Source organism: Bidens hawaiensis, unplaced genomic scaffold, assembly GCF_021521415.1.
Source record: "Bidens hawaiensis isolate Kalapana, Puna unplaced genomic scaffold, B.hawaiensis_p1.1 tig00020643_1, whole genome shotgun sequence".
NCBI classification, from domain to species: domain Eukaryota; kingdom Viridiplantae; phylum Streptophyta; class Magnoliopsida; order Asterales; family Asteraceae; genus Bidens; species Bidens hawaiensis.
In genome coordinates this window covers 128926-147707 of record NW_027493158.1, presented here as the reverse complement: position 1 = coordinate 147707, position 18782 = coordinate 128926, and the positions used below count along the sequence as shown (strand labels likewise).

Genomic DNA, 18782 nt, shown 5'->3' with positions numbered 1-18782 from the left:
ATAGTCTATTTTTTGTTTTATTGTTCTTGGCTTCTTGCTATATGGTTATGTACAACTTCACACATATAGTGGTGCTTTACTCGCATATCATTTAGTACGTGAAGAAGAATAGTCATTTTCAGGGATAGGTGGATTTAATAGCCAATACGCCATTCACGCATCTTTGAAGTTCTCATGTCAGAGATGAGAAGTTTTTTTTATGTGATTAAAACACATGGATATTTCGCTACACACGTAAGTTAAGCCTAGCGGTATGAAGGTGTGTGAAAATTTGTTCATCCCACCTAGTCAAGGGTTCTTTTCTCATGGCGCACAAAGATTTAACTTTCGTGGTATGTTTAGATGGTGTGCGAGTTAGCCGGTCTGTAAAAAGTTACTTCTTTAACCTTTGTGCATTTCATAATTTCATTGTATATGTTTGAAGTTCAAGATATAAACCAAAAAAACAATAAAAGCTTAAGAGGTATACACATATCATCACATATAAATGATACTGAATCCGATTCGTGTATTTTTGAAATAACCTTGTCTCCCTATATTAAGAAATACACGAGTAATACTTAGTATGCGAATCAAAGTAATGTAACTCAGACTGTTTTGTGATTTTCTCAACTTTAAAAGTGTTGTAGTTCTAGGTAAATAGCTCAACCTTCGACGTTCCGTGAATAATCGTAGATTATTATACAACATAAATTCGTATACAACTAAAACCCGAACGCAAGTGGATCTAAGAAAAGGCAGCCTCAACGAGAACATGTTTCTTCTTCGGGTAGCCCATACCGAGTGCATGGTTAATATACACCTTCCCATCTTTCACCAAGGCTGCAGTCGCAATCCTATGTGTAAGCACACCTGACCTTCCAACAACCGAAGCGGTTAACCAATCATCACTACTCTCAACCAACTTCACACCATTGGCTCCAGCCACCACTAGTTTAGTAGGTGATAATAGTTCCAAACCATCTGCAATCCTTAGTTTACCCTCAAGATTGACCAATGTGACTTTATTGCCATTGTTGATTTCGACTTTGAAGAGGTTTCCAGTTAACGTGTGGCACACGATCAAGTAGCCGTTTGGATGGTAGACGATCCCGTTGAGGGTAACTATGTCGTTGTACCATTCTTTAGCGTGAAATAGAGGACTCTTTATCACTGATAAAAGTTGACCGTCGAGTCCAACTTTCCATATTTGAGTACCTTTCGCGTCTGTTATGTATGCATTCCCTTCTGAGTCAACGGTTACGTCGTCTGCGAAGCTTTTTGCACCACCTGCAAATACATATACAATTACATTTGTCAAAAAGAAAACAGTAAAATAGACTCAAAATTTTCAAAAGTAAACAAGATTAGTTCATAAAAGGCTTTTTTTTTAGTTAGTTAATGAGATTGCTGAAAAGTCAAAATACAAATAAGTCAAAGTAAGCAGTCTTCTATGTCAACTGGCCTTGGAAGGAAAATAATTTTTTAGATTGGTAAGTGAGTAGGAAGACCTAACTGAAACAGAAAAAAAATAAAAAAATCATATTATTATATTTTTACATATTATTATTATTAATATTATTATTATTATTATTATTATTATTATTTCCTTTTTGTAAGCAACTACTTCTAACCTACTTTCAACATGTAAAGATGTCCACCAACTTATTTTGTTAAAACATAACAATTTAATGTAGCATTTATATATCACTATATCAGACCAGGCCTGCCTATATATTCTTTACAACTCTGTCAAGTAGCATTTAATGCAATTTTTTACTATATTAGAAAATAAGTCACCAATATTACACAAGTCACTGTATTCTCAAAATGGAGGTGTAACCTTATAATTACTATTTTAGCCCTGTCCAGAAATGGTATAAAATAACTAAAGACGTGTTCAATATAAAATCAACTTAAACCAGAAAACTACGAGAACCGTATAATATTGTTGCATATAATGTTTAATAGATGACAAATACAAACTTAAACTGTATAAAATTACTAATCCATCAATTTTTAGTTTCCTTGAGTAATAAAACAATATAAAATAACAAAAATGTATATGAATATCCTAACAAGTAATTTGTAACAAACTAACTGTATACCATACCTACTGGATACCTAACAATATATCCTTCCCTACCAGAAATTGTCTATTTGTGGTGGTTTGTTGAAGAGGGGTAGGTTTCAATCAACATCAGTTACCTCATTAGATATTCATGCTCACACAAGATAAGGGTGTTGCGGGTATATGAAGATTTATGGAGGTACAAAGAATGAAATTGTCACGTCATTATTAAGAAGTTTACGAAGATTTATAAAGATTTAACTAGGGTGAATGGAGATTATGGAGAATCAATTTTTTGTATTCAATGTAAAATATCAAATTTGGACCAATCACATCACACAAATTATTGCGTCGGAATTCGGTACCAATTTGGTACGCACTTTTGAGGTTTCGGAATCGGTACAGTACCAGTATTTTACTGATATTTTGCCTTTGTATACCATACCGAGCATTTTCGGCACAGATTCCCATTTCAGCGATTTTGGGATTTGTACTTCTGATACGGGTACAGTCTGATGCCTAGCTCATCCCTAACTACATGGTCTCACACTCTTTTAATCCCTTTAGATTCTTGAAACCGAAATGGTATGGAGAATTGATTTGATTTGAAAATTTGATAGGGGTGGTACAGGATTCGTTACCGAGGAACCCAAATTAACCACCCGAGAGTAGTGGGCAAAAGAACCGGTTAACTGAACCGATCCAAAAATCAAACCGAAACCGAACCGGTCTGAAATCGATTATGTAGAAACCAGTTTGAAACTGATTGAAACCATAGGTTCAGAACCGGTTTGTAATTTTATCCACCGAAACCGGTTAACCAGACCGAAACTAGCTAAAACCTGAATTGAAACTGGTCAAAACCTGAACCAAACCCGATCGTAACATGGTCAATAAACCGGTTTTAACCCGAACAAAACCCGATCATAAACTGGTTTTGACTTTTGTTGACCAAACATAACCAATTTCAACCCAAACCGATTATTCCAAAAATTAAGATAATCTTAATCTTCTCATAATCCATAATCATTACGTTATTACCAATAACTAATATAACTAATTAATGCAATTTCAAAAAAGGTAATCAAACCATCATTTAATATGCAACCATAAATAAATACTTCCTCCGTCCAATTATAAGTATCCATATTTAAAAAACACAAAGTTTAAAGTGGATCGAATAACTACTTTTTTTTTCTTACCAAATGACAATAATGCCCTTGGAAAATGGGCCCATCAATATTGTTTATAAATGTTAGTCATGTACTCGTGTGTGTTTACTGTTTAAGGGTAAACTTAGAAAATGACTAATAAATTTTGACAGCGGACACCGGGACAAATAAAAAAGAAAACGTTGACACTTATAATAGGAAGAAGGGAGTATATTATTAACCAAAAGCAAGATCAAACAACCAAACCTGATGAACTAAGCTGAGTAAAAAACAACCGTTTCCACGAACTCAAATCATAAGCCGCAACGGCACTAAACTTATTCCCGAACACATCCGCAATGGCAACAACAACCCGGTTCCTCGCACCATCAATATAAACACCACACGTCCCATTCCCAACAGCATCAGTGTTTTCAACAACACGTATCTCTTCAAGAACAGTGTTGTGTTTGTGATCATGAGGGACATGGACCACGCCTAGTCCGCCAGTGTCCGTGAAGGAGACTATGAACCTGTGGTTGATTTGGTCCCATTTGCTGGACTCTCTGAACCAGCCAGTGCTGTGGAAGTGGTAGTGGTGGGTGGTGGGTGTGGTTGATTCGAGAGAGATTATTATGGCTAGTGGGATTGCTGATATGAGGAGAATGAGTAAGAAGAATTTGGTGGAACAGAAAAATGAAGAAGAAGAAGCCATTGATGTAGGAATAATAATAATAATAATAATAATAATAATAAGATGTACAATGTTGTTATATATAAAAGGCTAAACGACTTTAGAGTGTTAGGTTTAGTAAAAAATTAATTATAATATTTTTATGGATATAAGTTCCAAGAAACTTTTTACTTCATGACAAAAGCGTTTTAAGTGTACTTTATGATGTAGTGATATGAGTCTGGGTTTTTAATAGAGATTCATATGCAATCCTCACCTACAATATTTTAGATGAGATTTTCGTTATGGCCGTCTTAGGGGGGGGGGGGGGGGTGTTAGGGGGAACATCGCCGGAGAGGAGGGGGGGTATTAGAATGGCCGACGGTAAAGGATGGTGTTTTGGTCGGGCCACCCTCCTTTACACCCTATTTAAGGGACAGTAAAAGGAGCTTTGAACTATGGGGAGGCAACATAGTTGAGGGGTTTTAAAGCCCGTGTGACGATGATGTGGCACTGTGTAAGAGCTTCAAAACCTCTTTCTAAGTGAACAGCCTTAGGAGGCACGAGTTGTTCAATGATGTAAAAATGGTTAGGGGGGAAGAAAATAGAAGAAGAAGCCATTGATTGTAGGAATGATAATAAGAGTGGTGTGATGTACAAAATGTTGTTCTATAAAAGGCTAGAGGGATTTGGAGATTTTTTTTTAACGACTAACAAACATAGTATTGTCTAGGTACTTTGTCCGGGATGATTCAATGGCAAAAGGTCCGGTCATACGAACCCCTTAAGCGGATCCAAATTATTTCTAGTCCGGAAAAAATCCAACTGCTCGAAAGCTCACCGGTGGTAAAACTCGGACACACTCAGGATTAAACTGGAGATCACAAAGATCACAGTTTTTATTTGTTAAGTCACTCATGCTTCTCCCAAAGTGTTGTCTGTGGGGATTAAATCTGGGTCTTAAATCCATGTTTGGAGAGTTGTTAGGTTTAATAAAGAATTAATTAGAATATTTTTCAAGAAAGTTTTAACCTCATGACAAAAGTGTTTTAAGGGTGTCACGTGAATGGTTAATCAAAGTCATTGGTCTAAGTGTTCTTGTACTTTGATGTCCAGATACATAGATAAATTTAATTTGTTTTTCAAGCATCATTTTTCTTTATCAAGTTGCTAGTCTAGCGTTAATGGTATGTCATATGTGACCTTGTGTTAAATATCACTTGTTTATTAATTGTTAAGTTAAAAAAATTTAAACATAATATTCACTCGTGCTTTTACAAAGGATACAAATTATAATTTGGATTATTAACACAAAGCATATTTATTTGTTGGATTAAATATACTTATTTTTAATGATAAAAGTTCTAATATTTCTGAAAACTCTTATATAATACATATCTTGCTTGGTTTAAGACTTAAGATTCCAGACCTTTTATTAAAAGATAAAACCTCTTAACAACTGAGCTACCATCACATGAACGGATTAAATATACATACATGTATACGATAATTCAAGACATATTTAATTTTGTTTAATACACAGAAATTAGAAACCAATTATATTATAGTCTTAACATAGAAAAAAAAGTATTCAGTCAAGTTCAATTTGGACGGCTAGACCGGAGCCTCATTGCTGACATGTATGATACTGATTCGATACATATTGGTCTCGAATTCAAAATATAAATAATTAAATATACCTTATGGAATAAAATAAAAAGTCAAAAAGAAAGGATTAAAGTTATGTTAAAAATCAACTCCACTAGAATATTTTATTGTTATAGTAAAAGTGCAATAAAAGTTTAGTTTTTTTATTTAAGAATTTTAAAGCTTTCACGTATAACTATTAAACTTAAGGAACCTTTTTGTTTTTAATTTAAAATAAAAAAGATACGAAACTATCTTAATTCTTTATGTTTAATTAAAACGAGCATAGGAAGTAACGAAAGATAGTCTAAAAAATAAAAATGATATTAAAATCAGTCTCTCAAAGATTGGGTTTAGCATACATAGGTTTTGTAGTTTTCTCAAAGATTATTATTTAATTTTGAAGATTTTGTTTTTGCAAACATTTATATTATTTTAGTTTCACATATACTTTTAAAACTTATAAATTAATACTATATGATTTTTAAGATTCATCCAATGGTTAAACTAGTAAGACCGCGTAGTGGGGCGACAAGTTTGTGGTTTTTGAGCAGCAACCCCCCACCGTAGGCGATATTGGGGCGATTTCAGGGGGAGGCGATATACTTTTGTTGATGGCTTATGTGATGAAGACTGCTGACGTGACGATAAAGTATTTGAGGTGGGGCGATTTATGGGCTACAACACCGCCCCTAGGGCTACATGTCAAAAACCTCCCAATTGTAACCCTCCACCACACACCATCTAAAATGGTTGAATGACTTGTTTACTGGCCAATACAGCTTTCAAAACATTGGTGTTTATAACTTTATATGTTAAATCAAAACAATCGGATTCCTAATTATAAATTAACGTAAAGTTTGATGTATGTGGAAAAGTAAAAATATTCTTTACATCAAAATATATTATATTAACAAAAAATTATTTCGTTAGTTTCTATGCAATTTGACGTGTTATAAACGGAAAAACCATTGTTACATCACTTTCAAGCAGTTACAGCCTTTTTTTCAGTTATAGCAAGTAAATGCATATTGTAACAAATTAAAAGTTTGTGAATTTAAACAGTCAAAAGCAATTGGAAAACAATTTATTCTTACATTTTGGTATATGGCAAAACAAAAAACCTTTATTGGTTGGACTTTATTGTTTGGACTTTAGAATCCAAAGAAATTTAAAATTCAAAGATTTGAAAACCCCAAAAGGTAACAAATTAGCTCTAATAATTTGCAGCCAACAATACAAAACTAAAATCAGCAAAATGAATTCCATTTTTTCTCCATAAGAATTTCACACATGACATATTGACAATTTCAATTATTGCACAGAATTTATATCTGATTGCCATATTGGTTTTGTATTTTATTTCAAGACTAAAATGTAGCCTTCCCTTCATCTTTAAATTGTACAGCATCAGCCAATCATGTTTTCACCCGAACTTCTGGCAACAAGTTTCTTCAAATAAAACTTGTTGCTCAAATAATAGATCTGAAATAACAATAATATTATAAAAGATAGTCAATAAAATATCGGGACTAAAACAAGACATACAACTATGCACATTTGTATATATAAAGGCGAAAAGTAACACAAGGAGGGTAACGAATAACTTTTAGCGAAAAACTACACGAGTTGGGTAACTAATAACTTTTAAAACGGTTAAAGTCAACAAATAGCAACATGACTTTAGTTTTGTCCCAGTATAGTCTTTGTACTTCTTTCATGTCAATTTTTATTATGCCCCTTGAAGATTTTATTTTGTGCCATTTTATTTATTAAAGTTACAATAAGTATTTCATTTTGGTCATTTTTAATACAAAATGACCTTAATACGCTTTATCTTTCCACCTTGGCCATTCTAAGCGTCATGATTTTATCAGTATTATGGTCGTGTTTTGAAATAAAAAGGGCTGATAAAAATGGAACACTTTTCATAAAAAAGTTGACACAATAGAGTACAATGACTAAAATAGAGCATGATTTAAAAAGTATAATTTTAAAATGTTAACCTAACATCTTTTGAGAATCCACTAGAAACATTGGTAACCATCTGAATACACTTGGGGCAACTTTTAACCCATTTATTTCACTTCTAGCTAAGTTTTATTTTTTATTGATTTGACCGGAAGGATGTGACATATGTCGCGAATCAACCCAACTTTAGGTCAACGGGTCAAAATTGCAACGTCTAGTAGGTCAACATATTGATCTTGAACACAATTGCACGATAGGTAAAATCAGAAAGTACCAAAGTGATGATCTTGTGTTAAAATGTAGACAGTCAAGTCCAATATCTTCCAGCTCAGCAACCGCACCACCACCAGAGGCAACAGCCTTATTCTCAGGGCCTTCAGTTCCTACACTTTCATCAGTTTTTGATGCAATATCTTCTGAAAGTTTTGAAACACAAAACTTCTGTAGCCACCTGTCAGTCTCCCAAAGTACATGCATTATGCTCTCTCGTGACTGATAGCCATGGCTCTCAAAAGGTAGGATGACTAGGCGAGTGAGGGCCCCATGCCCTTTTAAAGCATTGTAGAAACGATCCGACTGCATCAGCATCATAATAATAATAAGCCAGCCAATATCACATGTGCAACAAAGAAAACATAACTTCGTAGAAAAGATAATAAGCGTATTTTGGAATAAGGAGCCAAATCTCACCTGCATTGTTAATGTTCCAGAATTATTGTCTTCTTCTCCATGAATAAGCAAAATGGGCTTCTTAATCTTATTGGCAGACATAAAAGGACTCATTTTGATGTAAGTATCAGTAGCTTCCCACAGCGTTCTGTCTTCGTTCTAATGAAAAAAATAGATCCATAAATACATTATCCATATACAAGCATTAATACAACAAAAACAAAATGTTACCTGAAACCCGAAAGGTGTAAGTGTTCTATTATAAGCTCCTGATCGAGCAATTCCACAACAGAAAAGATGAGGGGCATGTGCCAGAAGATTTGCAGTCATGAACGCCCCATAAGAATGTCCCCCGATAGCAATTTTGTCTGGATGAGCCACCTTCAGTATTTGTAAAAAAATATCACCAATTAAATAGTGACAAGATTGGCAGGTCATTGGTAATGGGCCAAAATGGGTACCTTTTGTTTGGGACGAAATGGGTTGTCTAGTGGGTTAAAAATGATTTACGGAAACCATATTATGCCAGTCAGTAATAGTTAATTTTAAGACGATTTATCAGGTTGTATGCATCAAATATACACTTTCAACAACATTTGACCCGTTTAAACCAATCAGCCATTTCCTAACTAGTTACTTGAGCCAACCGCTCGTGAACTATTCAAGATCGAATCGCTATAAGTTTGAATCGAGTTGAGCTTATACAAGTACGAGCTTGAGCCCAAAATAAGCTTGTTTAATAAACGAGGCCTGGCCCAAGCTTCACTAACCGAGCTCAAGCTGGCTCGGGAGCCTAAACAAGCCCTGTTATTCTAAACTTTTATTCAATTTATTAAATATATATTCATTTAATAATATTATATAAAACTTTTGATAAAAATAACTAAATAATATGTATTATGTTATATATAAAATTTAGAATTTAAATATCTAGAAAATAATATAAATTAATAAAAAATAATAAACTAGCCGAGCAGGAGCCCAGCTCAAACTTAAAAACAACTCACGAGTCACGCTCGAGCTGTAGAAATAGAGCTCAAAACGAACTAGGCTCAAGCTCTCATAAATTAAACGAACAGTAGAGCCCGGGCTCTACCCAGCTCGTTACACGCCTACTTGTTTTATATTACCAGTTTAGATAAACCATAGCCCAAATCAAGCCACTCAAACCAAACGGGCAGGAAAAAAATAGAATAGAATTTACCCCACGGCGGACAACTTCCTCCACTGCAGCTTCTGCACTCCCAACAAGTTGCTCAACATAACTGTTCACCAATAAATTCAAAAAAAAGTTGGTCACTAAACTGCAAGAAACAGTCATAAAAACTACAAAAGGTTACCTGTCATTTGCTTCTTCCTTGCCCTCACCAATGATAGGAATTGTTGGCCCGGATAATATAGCAAATCTGCAAAAGTTACTGGAATCATTAAAAAGTACTCAAATAATAATGGAAAAGTAGAATACCAAGTAACAAAACTTAGGATATATCGTTTTAACAAAAATATAGACATACTTCCTTGCCAACCAAAGCAGTGGTGATGTGGAACCAATGCCAGGAAATTCATTAGGGGACCCACGAACTTGACCCGCTGCTTCTTTATTTTTAAACTCTCCAGGATAAGACCAGACCAAACATGGTAACGGGCCATCTCGTGACGGGTCATAGCCAGGTGGCAGGTACAAAGTTGCAGTTAATTGAACCCCATCTCGTCTTTGGTATCGTATCATTTCCTTCTGTAATGATGCCAATTGAGGGTAAGGGTGTGGGAAGTTTGTAATTTGACATGATTTCTTGTTGGGCCATTGTTGCAAATAATACTGGGTGTTTTCGGTCTTTGACTCTTTCGAAGTCAACACTCTTAACTCATTCACCTTCAAGTCTCCATCAGTTTGGTCAGACATTAAAGCGACTACGCTCTCATAATATTTCTCCTTGTCGCTGTGCCATATTCTTTCTTTATCTCCCGTGTCTCTGAAACAAATTGAGCCAAATAAAAAAAAAGAATATATAATTTTGGGTTTATTACGTCAAAATGTAACTAACTTACATGTCAAAGAGATCCAGAAAAGGTATGTTTCCTTCAGGGGTAGCACCTCTTCCATTAAGTAACAAATACGTTCCTTCTTTATCTTCCTTCTTGAATTTAGCAATAACATAAGTGCCAGCTGGTGTTCTCCTCAGCATGGGAGAACCAGGGTCAGAGTACACATCTTCAGATGATCTATCAAACAGTAAACGCGGGTCCTGGTGGGACCCAGGGGCAACCAACCACGTCCTAACACGTCGCGTTTTGTACCAAGATTCATATACTAGTGCAAGTGAATCATCACACCAGCTAATTCCTCTGCAAAAAGTTCAAAATGTTATACAGTTACTGTGTTTTTGTGTGTGATTTAATTAAATACCTACCCATAACGAAGATCAAGTTTAAAAAACACATTTGGCTTTTCATCTTCAGGGGCATCGGCGGCTTGTGTGTACACTATGTCACGAGGAGAAACTTCTACTTTAGCATCACCGCCGTCTTGCGTCTCCACCCTTTAATCAATATGCTCAGTTATAAAACAACCTTAATTAAACGATAATATTATTATTATTATTGTTATTATTATTTAAAAAAAAAGTATACATACCAGCAGAGATCTGAAGGCTTATCGGTCCTCCAGTTTAAAGACCGCATGCCTTTTCTAACACTATTAAATGCAATTGGAATATCCTCAGCAACAGGCAAATCACAAAGTGTCCTCAAAAACTTTCCATCAGCCGACCACAAATCAATTTTTTTAGGAAATCTGCCGCTTGGCACGTTAAAAGAAAACGGTCTATGAATTTGACTAAGTAAAATATATTTGTGATCAGGAGATGGATTTAGTGATGTGTATATAGATGGTTCTCCAAATAACTTCTCTGTCCCGTCTAAAGACACCAAAACAAGCTGTGATGTGGCATAATATTCAAATAAATCTTCATCATATTCATCTTTGAGCAAATCTTGGTAGGTACGGGCTTGAACAATGCTTTTCTGTTCGTTTGATTGAATTTTAGGACCCGAGGGGACTAATGGTTTCTTTGGTAGGCTTCCTCTAGATGCTGGGATTGTACAAACTAAGAGAGTTGAATCATTCACCCATACGTAACTGAAAGTCAAGAAAATTATTGTTAGCAAAAGTAGTTATTTGTTTCTAAATTGTTTAATTTCAAACATAAAAATTATAGGTGGCAAGTTCAACCCATTTATATACAAGTGGCTGATTTTTGTTATGTCCAATCTTCCGGCGTCAAAACTGTTTAAAATTTTACTGAAAAGAATATGGGTCATACAGGTTGAAAGTCATTTGAAGTGTATTCAAGTACATAAAAACTCTCAAACCATGAGATTAAGAGTCAGATAATTATTGTAATTACGATGCATTAGCAATTTAGTTATTTAATATTTCAAAGAACAATTAAAAAAAGGTGTGTGCGGGCCGGTCCATTACCCGACCCGCCAATTTTGCCACCTCTGCAAAAAAAATAGTCCATACTTGTCAAAAACTGCATTAAGAAACACATCTGGTGACTGAAACAAGGGCTTAGCTTGTCCTGTTTCCACATCAGCAACCCATACTCTAAGCTTACAATCATCCTCCTGTTTCACTCAATTCTTCAGATGGTTAGGATATATTAAGCAAATTTCGTTCAAAAAGTTGTAGATAAGTGGATGATAAATCATGACACTAGAACATCTTTTCTTTAATGTTTTCAAAATTAGTCATGTTTTGATCATTACCTGGTCTTGCCGAATGCTGAAGGCCAAATGCTTGCCATCTTTTGACCTTGTTAAGAATAAAGAAACTACATTAACTAGGAAAAAAAACAGATCTTAGATCCTAATAAAAAAGATGCTCAATTGATTCTTTACAAGTTTATGCAGTTTGCCCTAAAAGAAAAGATCAAAGATGATGGAATTACCAGGTAACAAAATTGATCTTAGAACCTTCTGGAAAGCCATGTACCAATTTTTCTGGGCCCAATGTACCATCATCCTTTAAATCATGGATTCCAATACCAGTATAAAATGACCTGTAATCAAACAAGAATTTTTATTCAACTGAATTCACATCAACCCACATTTAGAGAATCTAAGTATGGTTATACTTGTGACTCACATCCTACTACGAGTATTAGATTTGCCATCAATACGAATGCCTGCAAGCTTGTCCTCTGGTTTTGCCAATTCTGATATTGGAGGTAAGGATCTTCGTTTTAGGAACAGAATTCTATCCCTTTTAGGAGAAAATGATAACGATGGAAGTGGTGGTGCATCAACAATATCTCTAATTTCTGATGGAGGAAGACGATATCCACTGTTTAACTCTGATCACACCACGTTTAAAATAAGAAAGAGACTGTTAGTATATTAAAAACTCAAGCTTGTCTATTGTGAATATAATTCAAGCATATATAAACCAGCATATTCATGTAAAAATAAGCCGATGATGAACTCAACAATCAATTGCCAACGTAAAGTTCGGAATGCGTGCAATTTGGTCTAGAAACTACATCCAACAAGGCATGAAACTTTGACAGAATTAATTTTTGACTTTGGTTTGCAAGCTAATACAGATATATCCAAGTAAATATAATGTCAAAATCTCTCTGTTTAAGGGGTTTTTGGGATTGCTTATTAAAATTGTTTATTTGCTTATAGTTTTTAAACAGAAATAAGCAGCTTTGAGTGTTTGGATACAGGTAAACTGCTAATTTGAGAGTGAAATAACTCAATAAGCAGTTTTGAAGTTGCTTATTCAAACTGTTTATCTAGTTCTGAATGTTCAATAAGAGGAATTTTGACATGGTGTACAATTTGGCCTCTACTCTGAATATAGTTCAACAATCAGTTGCCAATGTAAAGTTCAGATTGTGTGGAATTTGGTCTAGAAACTATAACCAACTGCCTACACAAGGTGTGGAACTTTGAGAGAATCTACTTTTGTCTTTAGATGCAAGAGAATATTGATTTTATCCAGGTAAATTTGGGATTCCTTATTTAAACTGTTTATTTGCTTATGGTGTTTTGTAGTGGTTTGTACTTTGTAGGGTTGAGCAATAACCTAACTGAAAACCGACAAGACCAAACTGAAATTAACCGATAACCGAAAATCGGTTATCAGTTATTTTTTGTACTCTTAATTAACCGAAATTAACTGAATCGAACCAAACCATTCATATTTTCATATATTTCTAGCTTTTATGCCTCCATTTCATGTATTTCATGTTTTATACCACCATTTCATGTATATATATCTCCATTTCATGTATTTATACCTTCATTTCATGTATATATGCATCCATATTATGCATTTCTAAGACAAAATTTTAGCCAAAATTTGCTTTCGGTTATCAACAGAAATTAACCGAAAACCGATTGGTTAATTTGGTTGAGACTAATAACCGAACCGTGCATGCCTCTAGACTGTGTTGATACATAAATAAGCAGCTCTGAGTGTTTGGATAGAAGCAAGCTGCTTATTTCAGTCTCAAATAATCAGTTCAGAAGTTGCTTATTCAAACTGTGTATCTTTCAAAAAAACGATGAACAAATTGCATAATTGGTCAGTCAATAGTTAATTCAATTGTACAACAAGTACTGTTAATTAAAATCTTAACAGCAATCAATTCAATTCAATTCATATGAATACAGAAGCTAGTGCTACTGAGAGAAATGAAATAAATAAAAGTTACCGTCATCATCTTCATATGCAGCAGCAGCAGCAGCTAATGATCCATCAACAGCAGCTGCTGCGTCTTCACTGGCGACTGAAGCAACAGGTACGAGACTGTGTAACCGTGAGGTAGACATGGATTGAAGAAAACGGTTAGGGTTATGTGTTCTTAATGATGAAATACGACAGCGTTTTGAAAGAAGATAGGGGGAAGAATAATAAGATGGATGAAGAAGAAGAAGAAGAAAAGGAGGTGGAATGAGAGAGTGTATAGAGAATCTTCGGTGATACAAGACGACTTTGTGTAATGATCGCATCACGATAATATTATTATTGTTGTTATTATTACTGGCTTTGATGGATTTGATAAGTAAGGCGTTCAATCCGATGAAATGCAATGCGGGAGTTTTAAAAAAAGGATAAATAGAGTAACTAAGCATGTGCATAGCTCGTATGATGATGAAAGTATGAAACACAAATATCGTTTTTGTGAGTAAAACGGTTTTATATAGGGGTCATGTCGTCATGCAATTGGAGTACCAATTGGAGTATTGGTACGCCAACTCAATTGTTATATGACTCACGAGACGACGTATACGGCGTATCATATGAGTTTTATTGGAGGACGAAAAACGGTCATGCTAATCGTATTCACACGCGTAAATTTTTTACATGTAGTATAATTTGGCCATTATATGAATGCTTGTGTTTCTTGTTGTCATACAACGCATATAGCCATTTTCACCATGTCATACGATTCATATGGATAATATGACATGTATAGCATTAGATATGAGCTCAGGATAGTACCGCTGTAACGATCCCGAAAATTTGAAAGATTTGGTACATGTACCAGTACCGAAATGTTCGGTTCGGTACTGCACCGAACCATACTGATACCAAAAACACTCATCCCTACGTGGCACATCAGTAACAAGCATTAGCAAGGAACATAGGGTAGCATATTTTTCTTATTTTAGAGACAATCACCAATAGCAACATCATCCATCTTTTTATTTTTAGCCAATTTCACACATTCACTTACAAATATTAAAAATATCATATATATATATATATAAGTATAACCATACAAAACAAAAAATGTCATATATAACCTTACAAAGTTGTTAATATATCATATATACCCCCAATTCGTTAATAACAATTTAATAAATGACAATATTAACTGGTTCAATTAGATGCGATAAATGGTTTGTAGTGTAGACCGTTCGCTACGATAAACCTTCGAAGGATTTGCAATTTTTGAAGAAGTGACAATAGACAATTTGGTTGTCATCAAAAGATGAAAAACGTCGATCAAAACTAAAATAACATACACTATAAACACATTATATAATAGAAAGGGGTAGCATGATGCATTTGTTAAAATATGGGCATGTATAACAGTTAAAAGTTTAGAAAAATAAGGGTAAAATAATCATTTAAATTGTTATTAATATTTGAGATATATATGACATTTTAACTATTTTGTAAATACATGTATGATATTTTAAGTTTTACATAAATATATATAATATTTATAATGTTTGTAACGATGTATATATATGAAATTAGTTATTTTCTTTTCACTATCGACGTAAAATATTTGTTTCAGTGAAACAATTTTCTTTTGTTTGAAGGAAAAGCACTTTTCACCTTTTGCTTTTCTAGTTTAAGCACCACACAATCACACATGTGGTAATGCACTAATGCGTTGTAAATTTGTAATTGCATATAAAGATCTCAACTAAAAATTGTTATTTGTTTTCAAATTGACATAAGCAAAATCCATTTTATTACAAACACTATTTATTACAAACAATAAAACTCATCCATTTTATTACACGGAACCTCTTCAGCTTTTAGGTCCCAAAGCTTCGTTTTTAGTAGGATTGGCTTTGCTGTTCAAAAGGGGGTTGCGGCGCAGCTTGTTGCCCGTTTGCCTGCCACTTTATTGTAATCGTTTTATAGTAAATTATATAAAACTTCGATTTGATTTAAAAAAAAATTCAAAAACTAATAAAATTGATAGCCTTATGTCATTTTATCTATGATTTATATAAAAATTTAAATTGTTAATAATTAGTAATTTGAAAACTTATAAACAAATTTAAAAAAAAATACAACTTATCGAATCAAAAGCCAACTCGAGTTGTATTATTATTAACATCATTTTTATAGCATGTTTAAGAAAAGTTGATTAGATTCAAACTCACCATGAGGTTATACCTCACGGCTAAATTGTGTTTTTATGGGAAAAACATTTTCTAACAGCTAAAGAATCATTCAAATAGACTATTGGCTAACTTAATTACATTGTGATACACTCGTATTTCGATCCAGGGGAAACCGTCATTTAAGGTCAACGCCCGTAACATTTGTTAAAGGCACGACAATGCGGTGAGGTAAAACCCGTTTATTTCATGGATCCGACTAGTGAACGCAACATACTCGTCTAATCTTCTATCAATACTCATTGCCGCAAAACTAAATAGCGGGGGCATGAATCAAACACAGGTCACATGAACCATCAGGTTTTCTCTCTTATCATTCCACCATAGGCTGATCGGCGTAATTAAGCATTTGATTTGTAAATTTTGTAGACGCATAATTAAGCATGAAACATAACAAAAAAAAGTTGTATTAAGGGTGTGTCTGCAATTGCTTATTTAAGTGAAAAATGACTTTTTGTTAAAAGAACTTATAAACTTATGAATTTTTTAAAAGAAGTTTATAAAAAAATGTTTGGATTAGCTTATGTGTTTGGGAAAACTAAAATGACTAAAAAGACATTTTTTTAAATGAGTGTAATAGGTTTTGAGGGTTAGAGGGGTGTAATAGGTAAATCAAACCCATTAAGTTAATAAGTTACATATTCTTAACTTTTCAAAACATCTTTATTTTGTCTTCTCCATAAGTTAAAATCCATAAAGCCTTATGGTTTGTCAAACACCTTATTAATTTTTTAAAAAATTTATAAATTATAAGTTGATAAAAATAAAAAATCCCAAACACCCGTTAAATTCATCATTTACCGTCCACCTCTAAATTCTAGGACACTAGTAATAACTTCAATGGTCATATGGAAAGATGCTATTATTATTATTCATTTTTAATTTTTATGTAAAGATATTATTAACTTAAACCAAAATAATATCTCTAGGTTTGGTGTGGACGTGGAACAACACAATTGGTTACGAAACGATAAGAAACAAGTGTTCCAAAATCACAACATATTCCAACTATATATCTGCCCATACCCCATCACACCATCATTCACAACAATCCATTTCTTCAAAAACAATGGCATCAATAGCTGGTGTAAGTGCTAGCCTCTCAATTCCCAAAGTCTTTACAGACTCACCAAAACTCACCACCAGCCTAAAGCCATCATGGGTCAAGTTACCCACCACCATGACCTCTAGTAGGATGTACTTGGTAAAAGCAGCTCCTGATAGTTTGTCCGAAAAGATAGCCACTAGTATCGAGAATGCTAAGGAGACGTGTGCGGATGACCCGGTTAGTGGCGAATGCGTGGCGGCTTGGGATGAGGTGGAGGAGTTGAGTGCCGCGTCTAGCCATGCGCGTGACAAGGCTAGAGACGCGGACCCCTTGGAGACTTATTGTAAGGACAACCCTGAGACCGATGAGTGCCGGACGTATGAGGATTGATTTGTGTTTATGTTTGGTTAAGTGAATTGTTGTAACATTTGGTCTAGACTTGTTGTGTATGGTGAAAATTAATTACATGTTATGACGTTACATGTTTGAATGTTATACAAGAAAACATATTGTGTTCGATCGGCTATGTGTTTAATTTTGTTGATATCATTGGAATCATCGTATAATATTTCTATGGTTTTTTATATAAAGATCAAGGTGATAATTTCCAAGAAAATATCATGTATACTAGCAACAAAAATGAAAAATCACATAACTTCCTTGTCTATCACTAACAAGGAAATAAATAAGTGTCATTGTACTTAAAAATCCATTAATTAAGTGACCCGTTAATATCATCTTGATTTGGACTTTAATCAAATGTTGATTAACACCATTGGAAGGCAATCTGACAATCTCTCAAGTTCAATACTATTTAGTATGAATATAAAAACTCAAAAACTGAACTCATATAAACTCTATAGGTCAGAAAACATATATAGCATGTTGTATATCATAGCTTAGACCCAAATGCAATCCAAATTTGACGCACTCTTCTTAAAATGTCGACGTCCCTATTGGTTATCTCATGAATTGCCAAGAACACGCATTTACACACAAGTGGTAAGTTTGGTACATTAATATTTTTAAAGGAATAGGTTTATTATTTACGATATTATAGGGTAATCTCATTTGGCGAAAGCTAATGATACGTGTGATAATTTAAGGTAGGCGCCTTAGGTTGACCTTTGACGGTCAATCAAGCCGAGTGTCAAAAAGGGTTACAAACATACCATTGTATATATTGGTTATGTCAAACATGTGAGTGTAAACATAAGGCGTATATATTTAAATAAAAGTTTGATGTCTTATAAGTTTCACGTGTATGTGATACATTATTTTGAAAACATGGACTAGATTTCTCGAGCTTGACATTTTTTATAACTAAAAGGTTTACCGGCCACGATATTTCACCACCATAACTTTTTCATATAAACAAATTTATGATCTTGAAATATATATTCAACCAAAATATTTATAATTTACACATTACAATATTTCATCAAAAGTTTGGGATGGATATCTCTCTCACCCGCTATTACACATAATCTAAATGCGTGACATCGTGTTTTGACTCATCTTCCGACACCCACTTGGTTCAGGTAAATTTTCACTTGACTTTACCTAGACTAATAACTTTGTTTTTGTGACATTTGACCTCCCAATCCAACATGAAAACTTGCTATCGAGTGT

General features: G+C 34.0%; 2 protein-coding genes and 1 pseudogene across 3 annotated transcripts; 1 reads left to right on the top strand and 2 right to left on the bottom strand.

Moving 5' to 3' along the window:
- Nucleotides 1-613: 613 nt before the first annotated feature.
- Nucleotides 614-3967, bottom strand: LOC143561220 (uncharacterized). The gene is made up of 2 exons (XM_077049346.1): nt 3469-3967; nt 614-1269 (listed from the first exon to the last, which is right to left on the bottom strand). The coding sequence occupies exons 1-2, from the start codon at nt 3914-3916 to the stop codon at nt 728-730; spliced, it is 990 nt and encodes a 329-aa protein (XP_076905461.1). The 5' UTR covers nt 3917-3967; the 3' UTR covers nt 614-727.
- A 2799-nt stretch (nt 3968-6766) lies between these two features.
- On the bottom strand, nt 6767-14185 carry LOC143561234 (putative glutamyl endopeptidase, chloroplastic). 2 transcript variants are annotated; one of them, XM_077049361.1, is made up of 15 exons: nt 13888-14185; nt 12312-12519; nt 12115-12225; nt 11933-11978; nt 11688-11791; nt 10797-11300; nt 10573-10701; nt 10211-10507; nt 9676-10134; nt 9502-9567; nt 9366-9426; nt 8393-8542; nt 8183-8320; nt 7767-8068; nt 6767-7006 (listed from the first exon to the last, which is right to left on the bottom strand). In XM_077049361.1, coding segments are annotated over exons 1-15 (2874 nt in total). In that variant the 3' UTR covers nt 6767-7005. The 2 variants fall into 2 exon arrangements, with proteins under 2 accessions (XP_076905476.1, XP_076905475.1); XM_077049360.1 differs by lacking the exon at nt 6767-7006 and having other exon boundaries at nt 7069-8068.
- A 2959-nt stretch (nt 14186-17144) lies between these two features.
- Nucleotides 17145-17667, top strand: LOC143561219 (calvin cycle protein CP12-1, chloroplastic pseudogene; annotated as a pseudogene).
- The last annotated feature ends 1115 nt before the right edge of the window (nt 17668-18782 follow it).

Excerpts from the sequence above, each read along its gene's own strand:
- LOC143561220 (XM_077049346.1), bottom strand. The coding sequence starts at position 3,916 with ATGGCTTCTTCTTCTTCATTTTTCTGTTCCACCAAATTCTTCTTACTC. Across the intron at positions 1,270-3,468 it reads TACTCAGCTTAGTTCATCAG|GTGGTGCAAAAAGCTTCGCA; the intron begins GTTTGGTTGTTT and ends ATGTATTTGCAG.
- LOC143561234 (XM_077049360.1), bottom strand. The coding sequence starts at position 14,185 with ATGCGATCATTACACAAAGTCGTCTTGTATCACCGAAGATTCTCTATA. Across the intron at positions 8,543-9,365 it reads AGGAAGTTGTCCGCCGTGGG|GTGGCTCATCCAGACAAAAT; the intron begins GTAAATTCTATT and ends CAAATACTGAAG. Across the intron at positions 8,069-8,182 it reads CTGGAACATTAACAATGCAG|TCGGATCGTTTCTACAATGC; the intron begins GTGAGATTTGGC and ends ATGCTGATGCAG.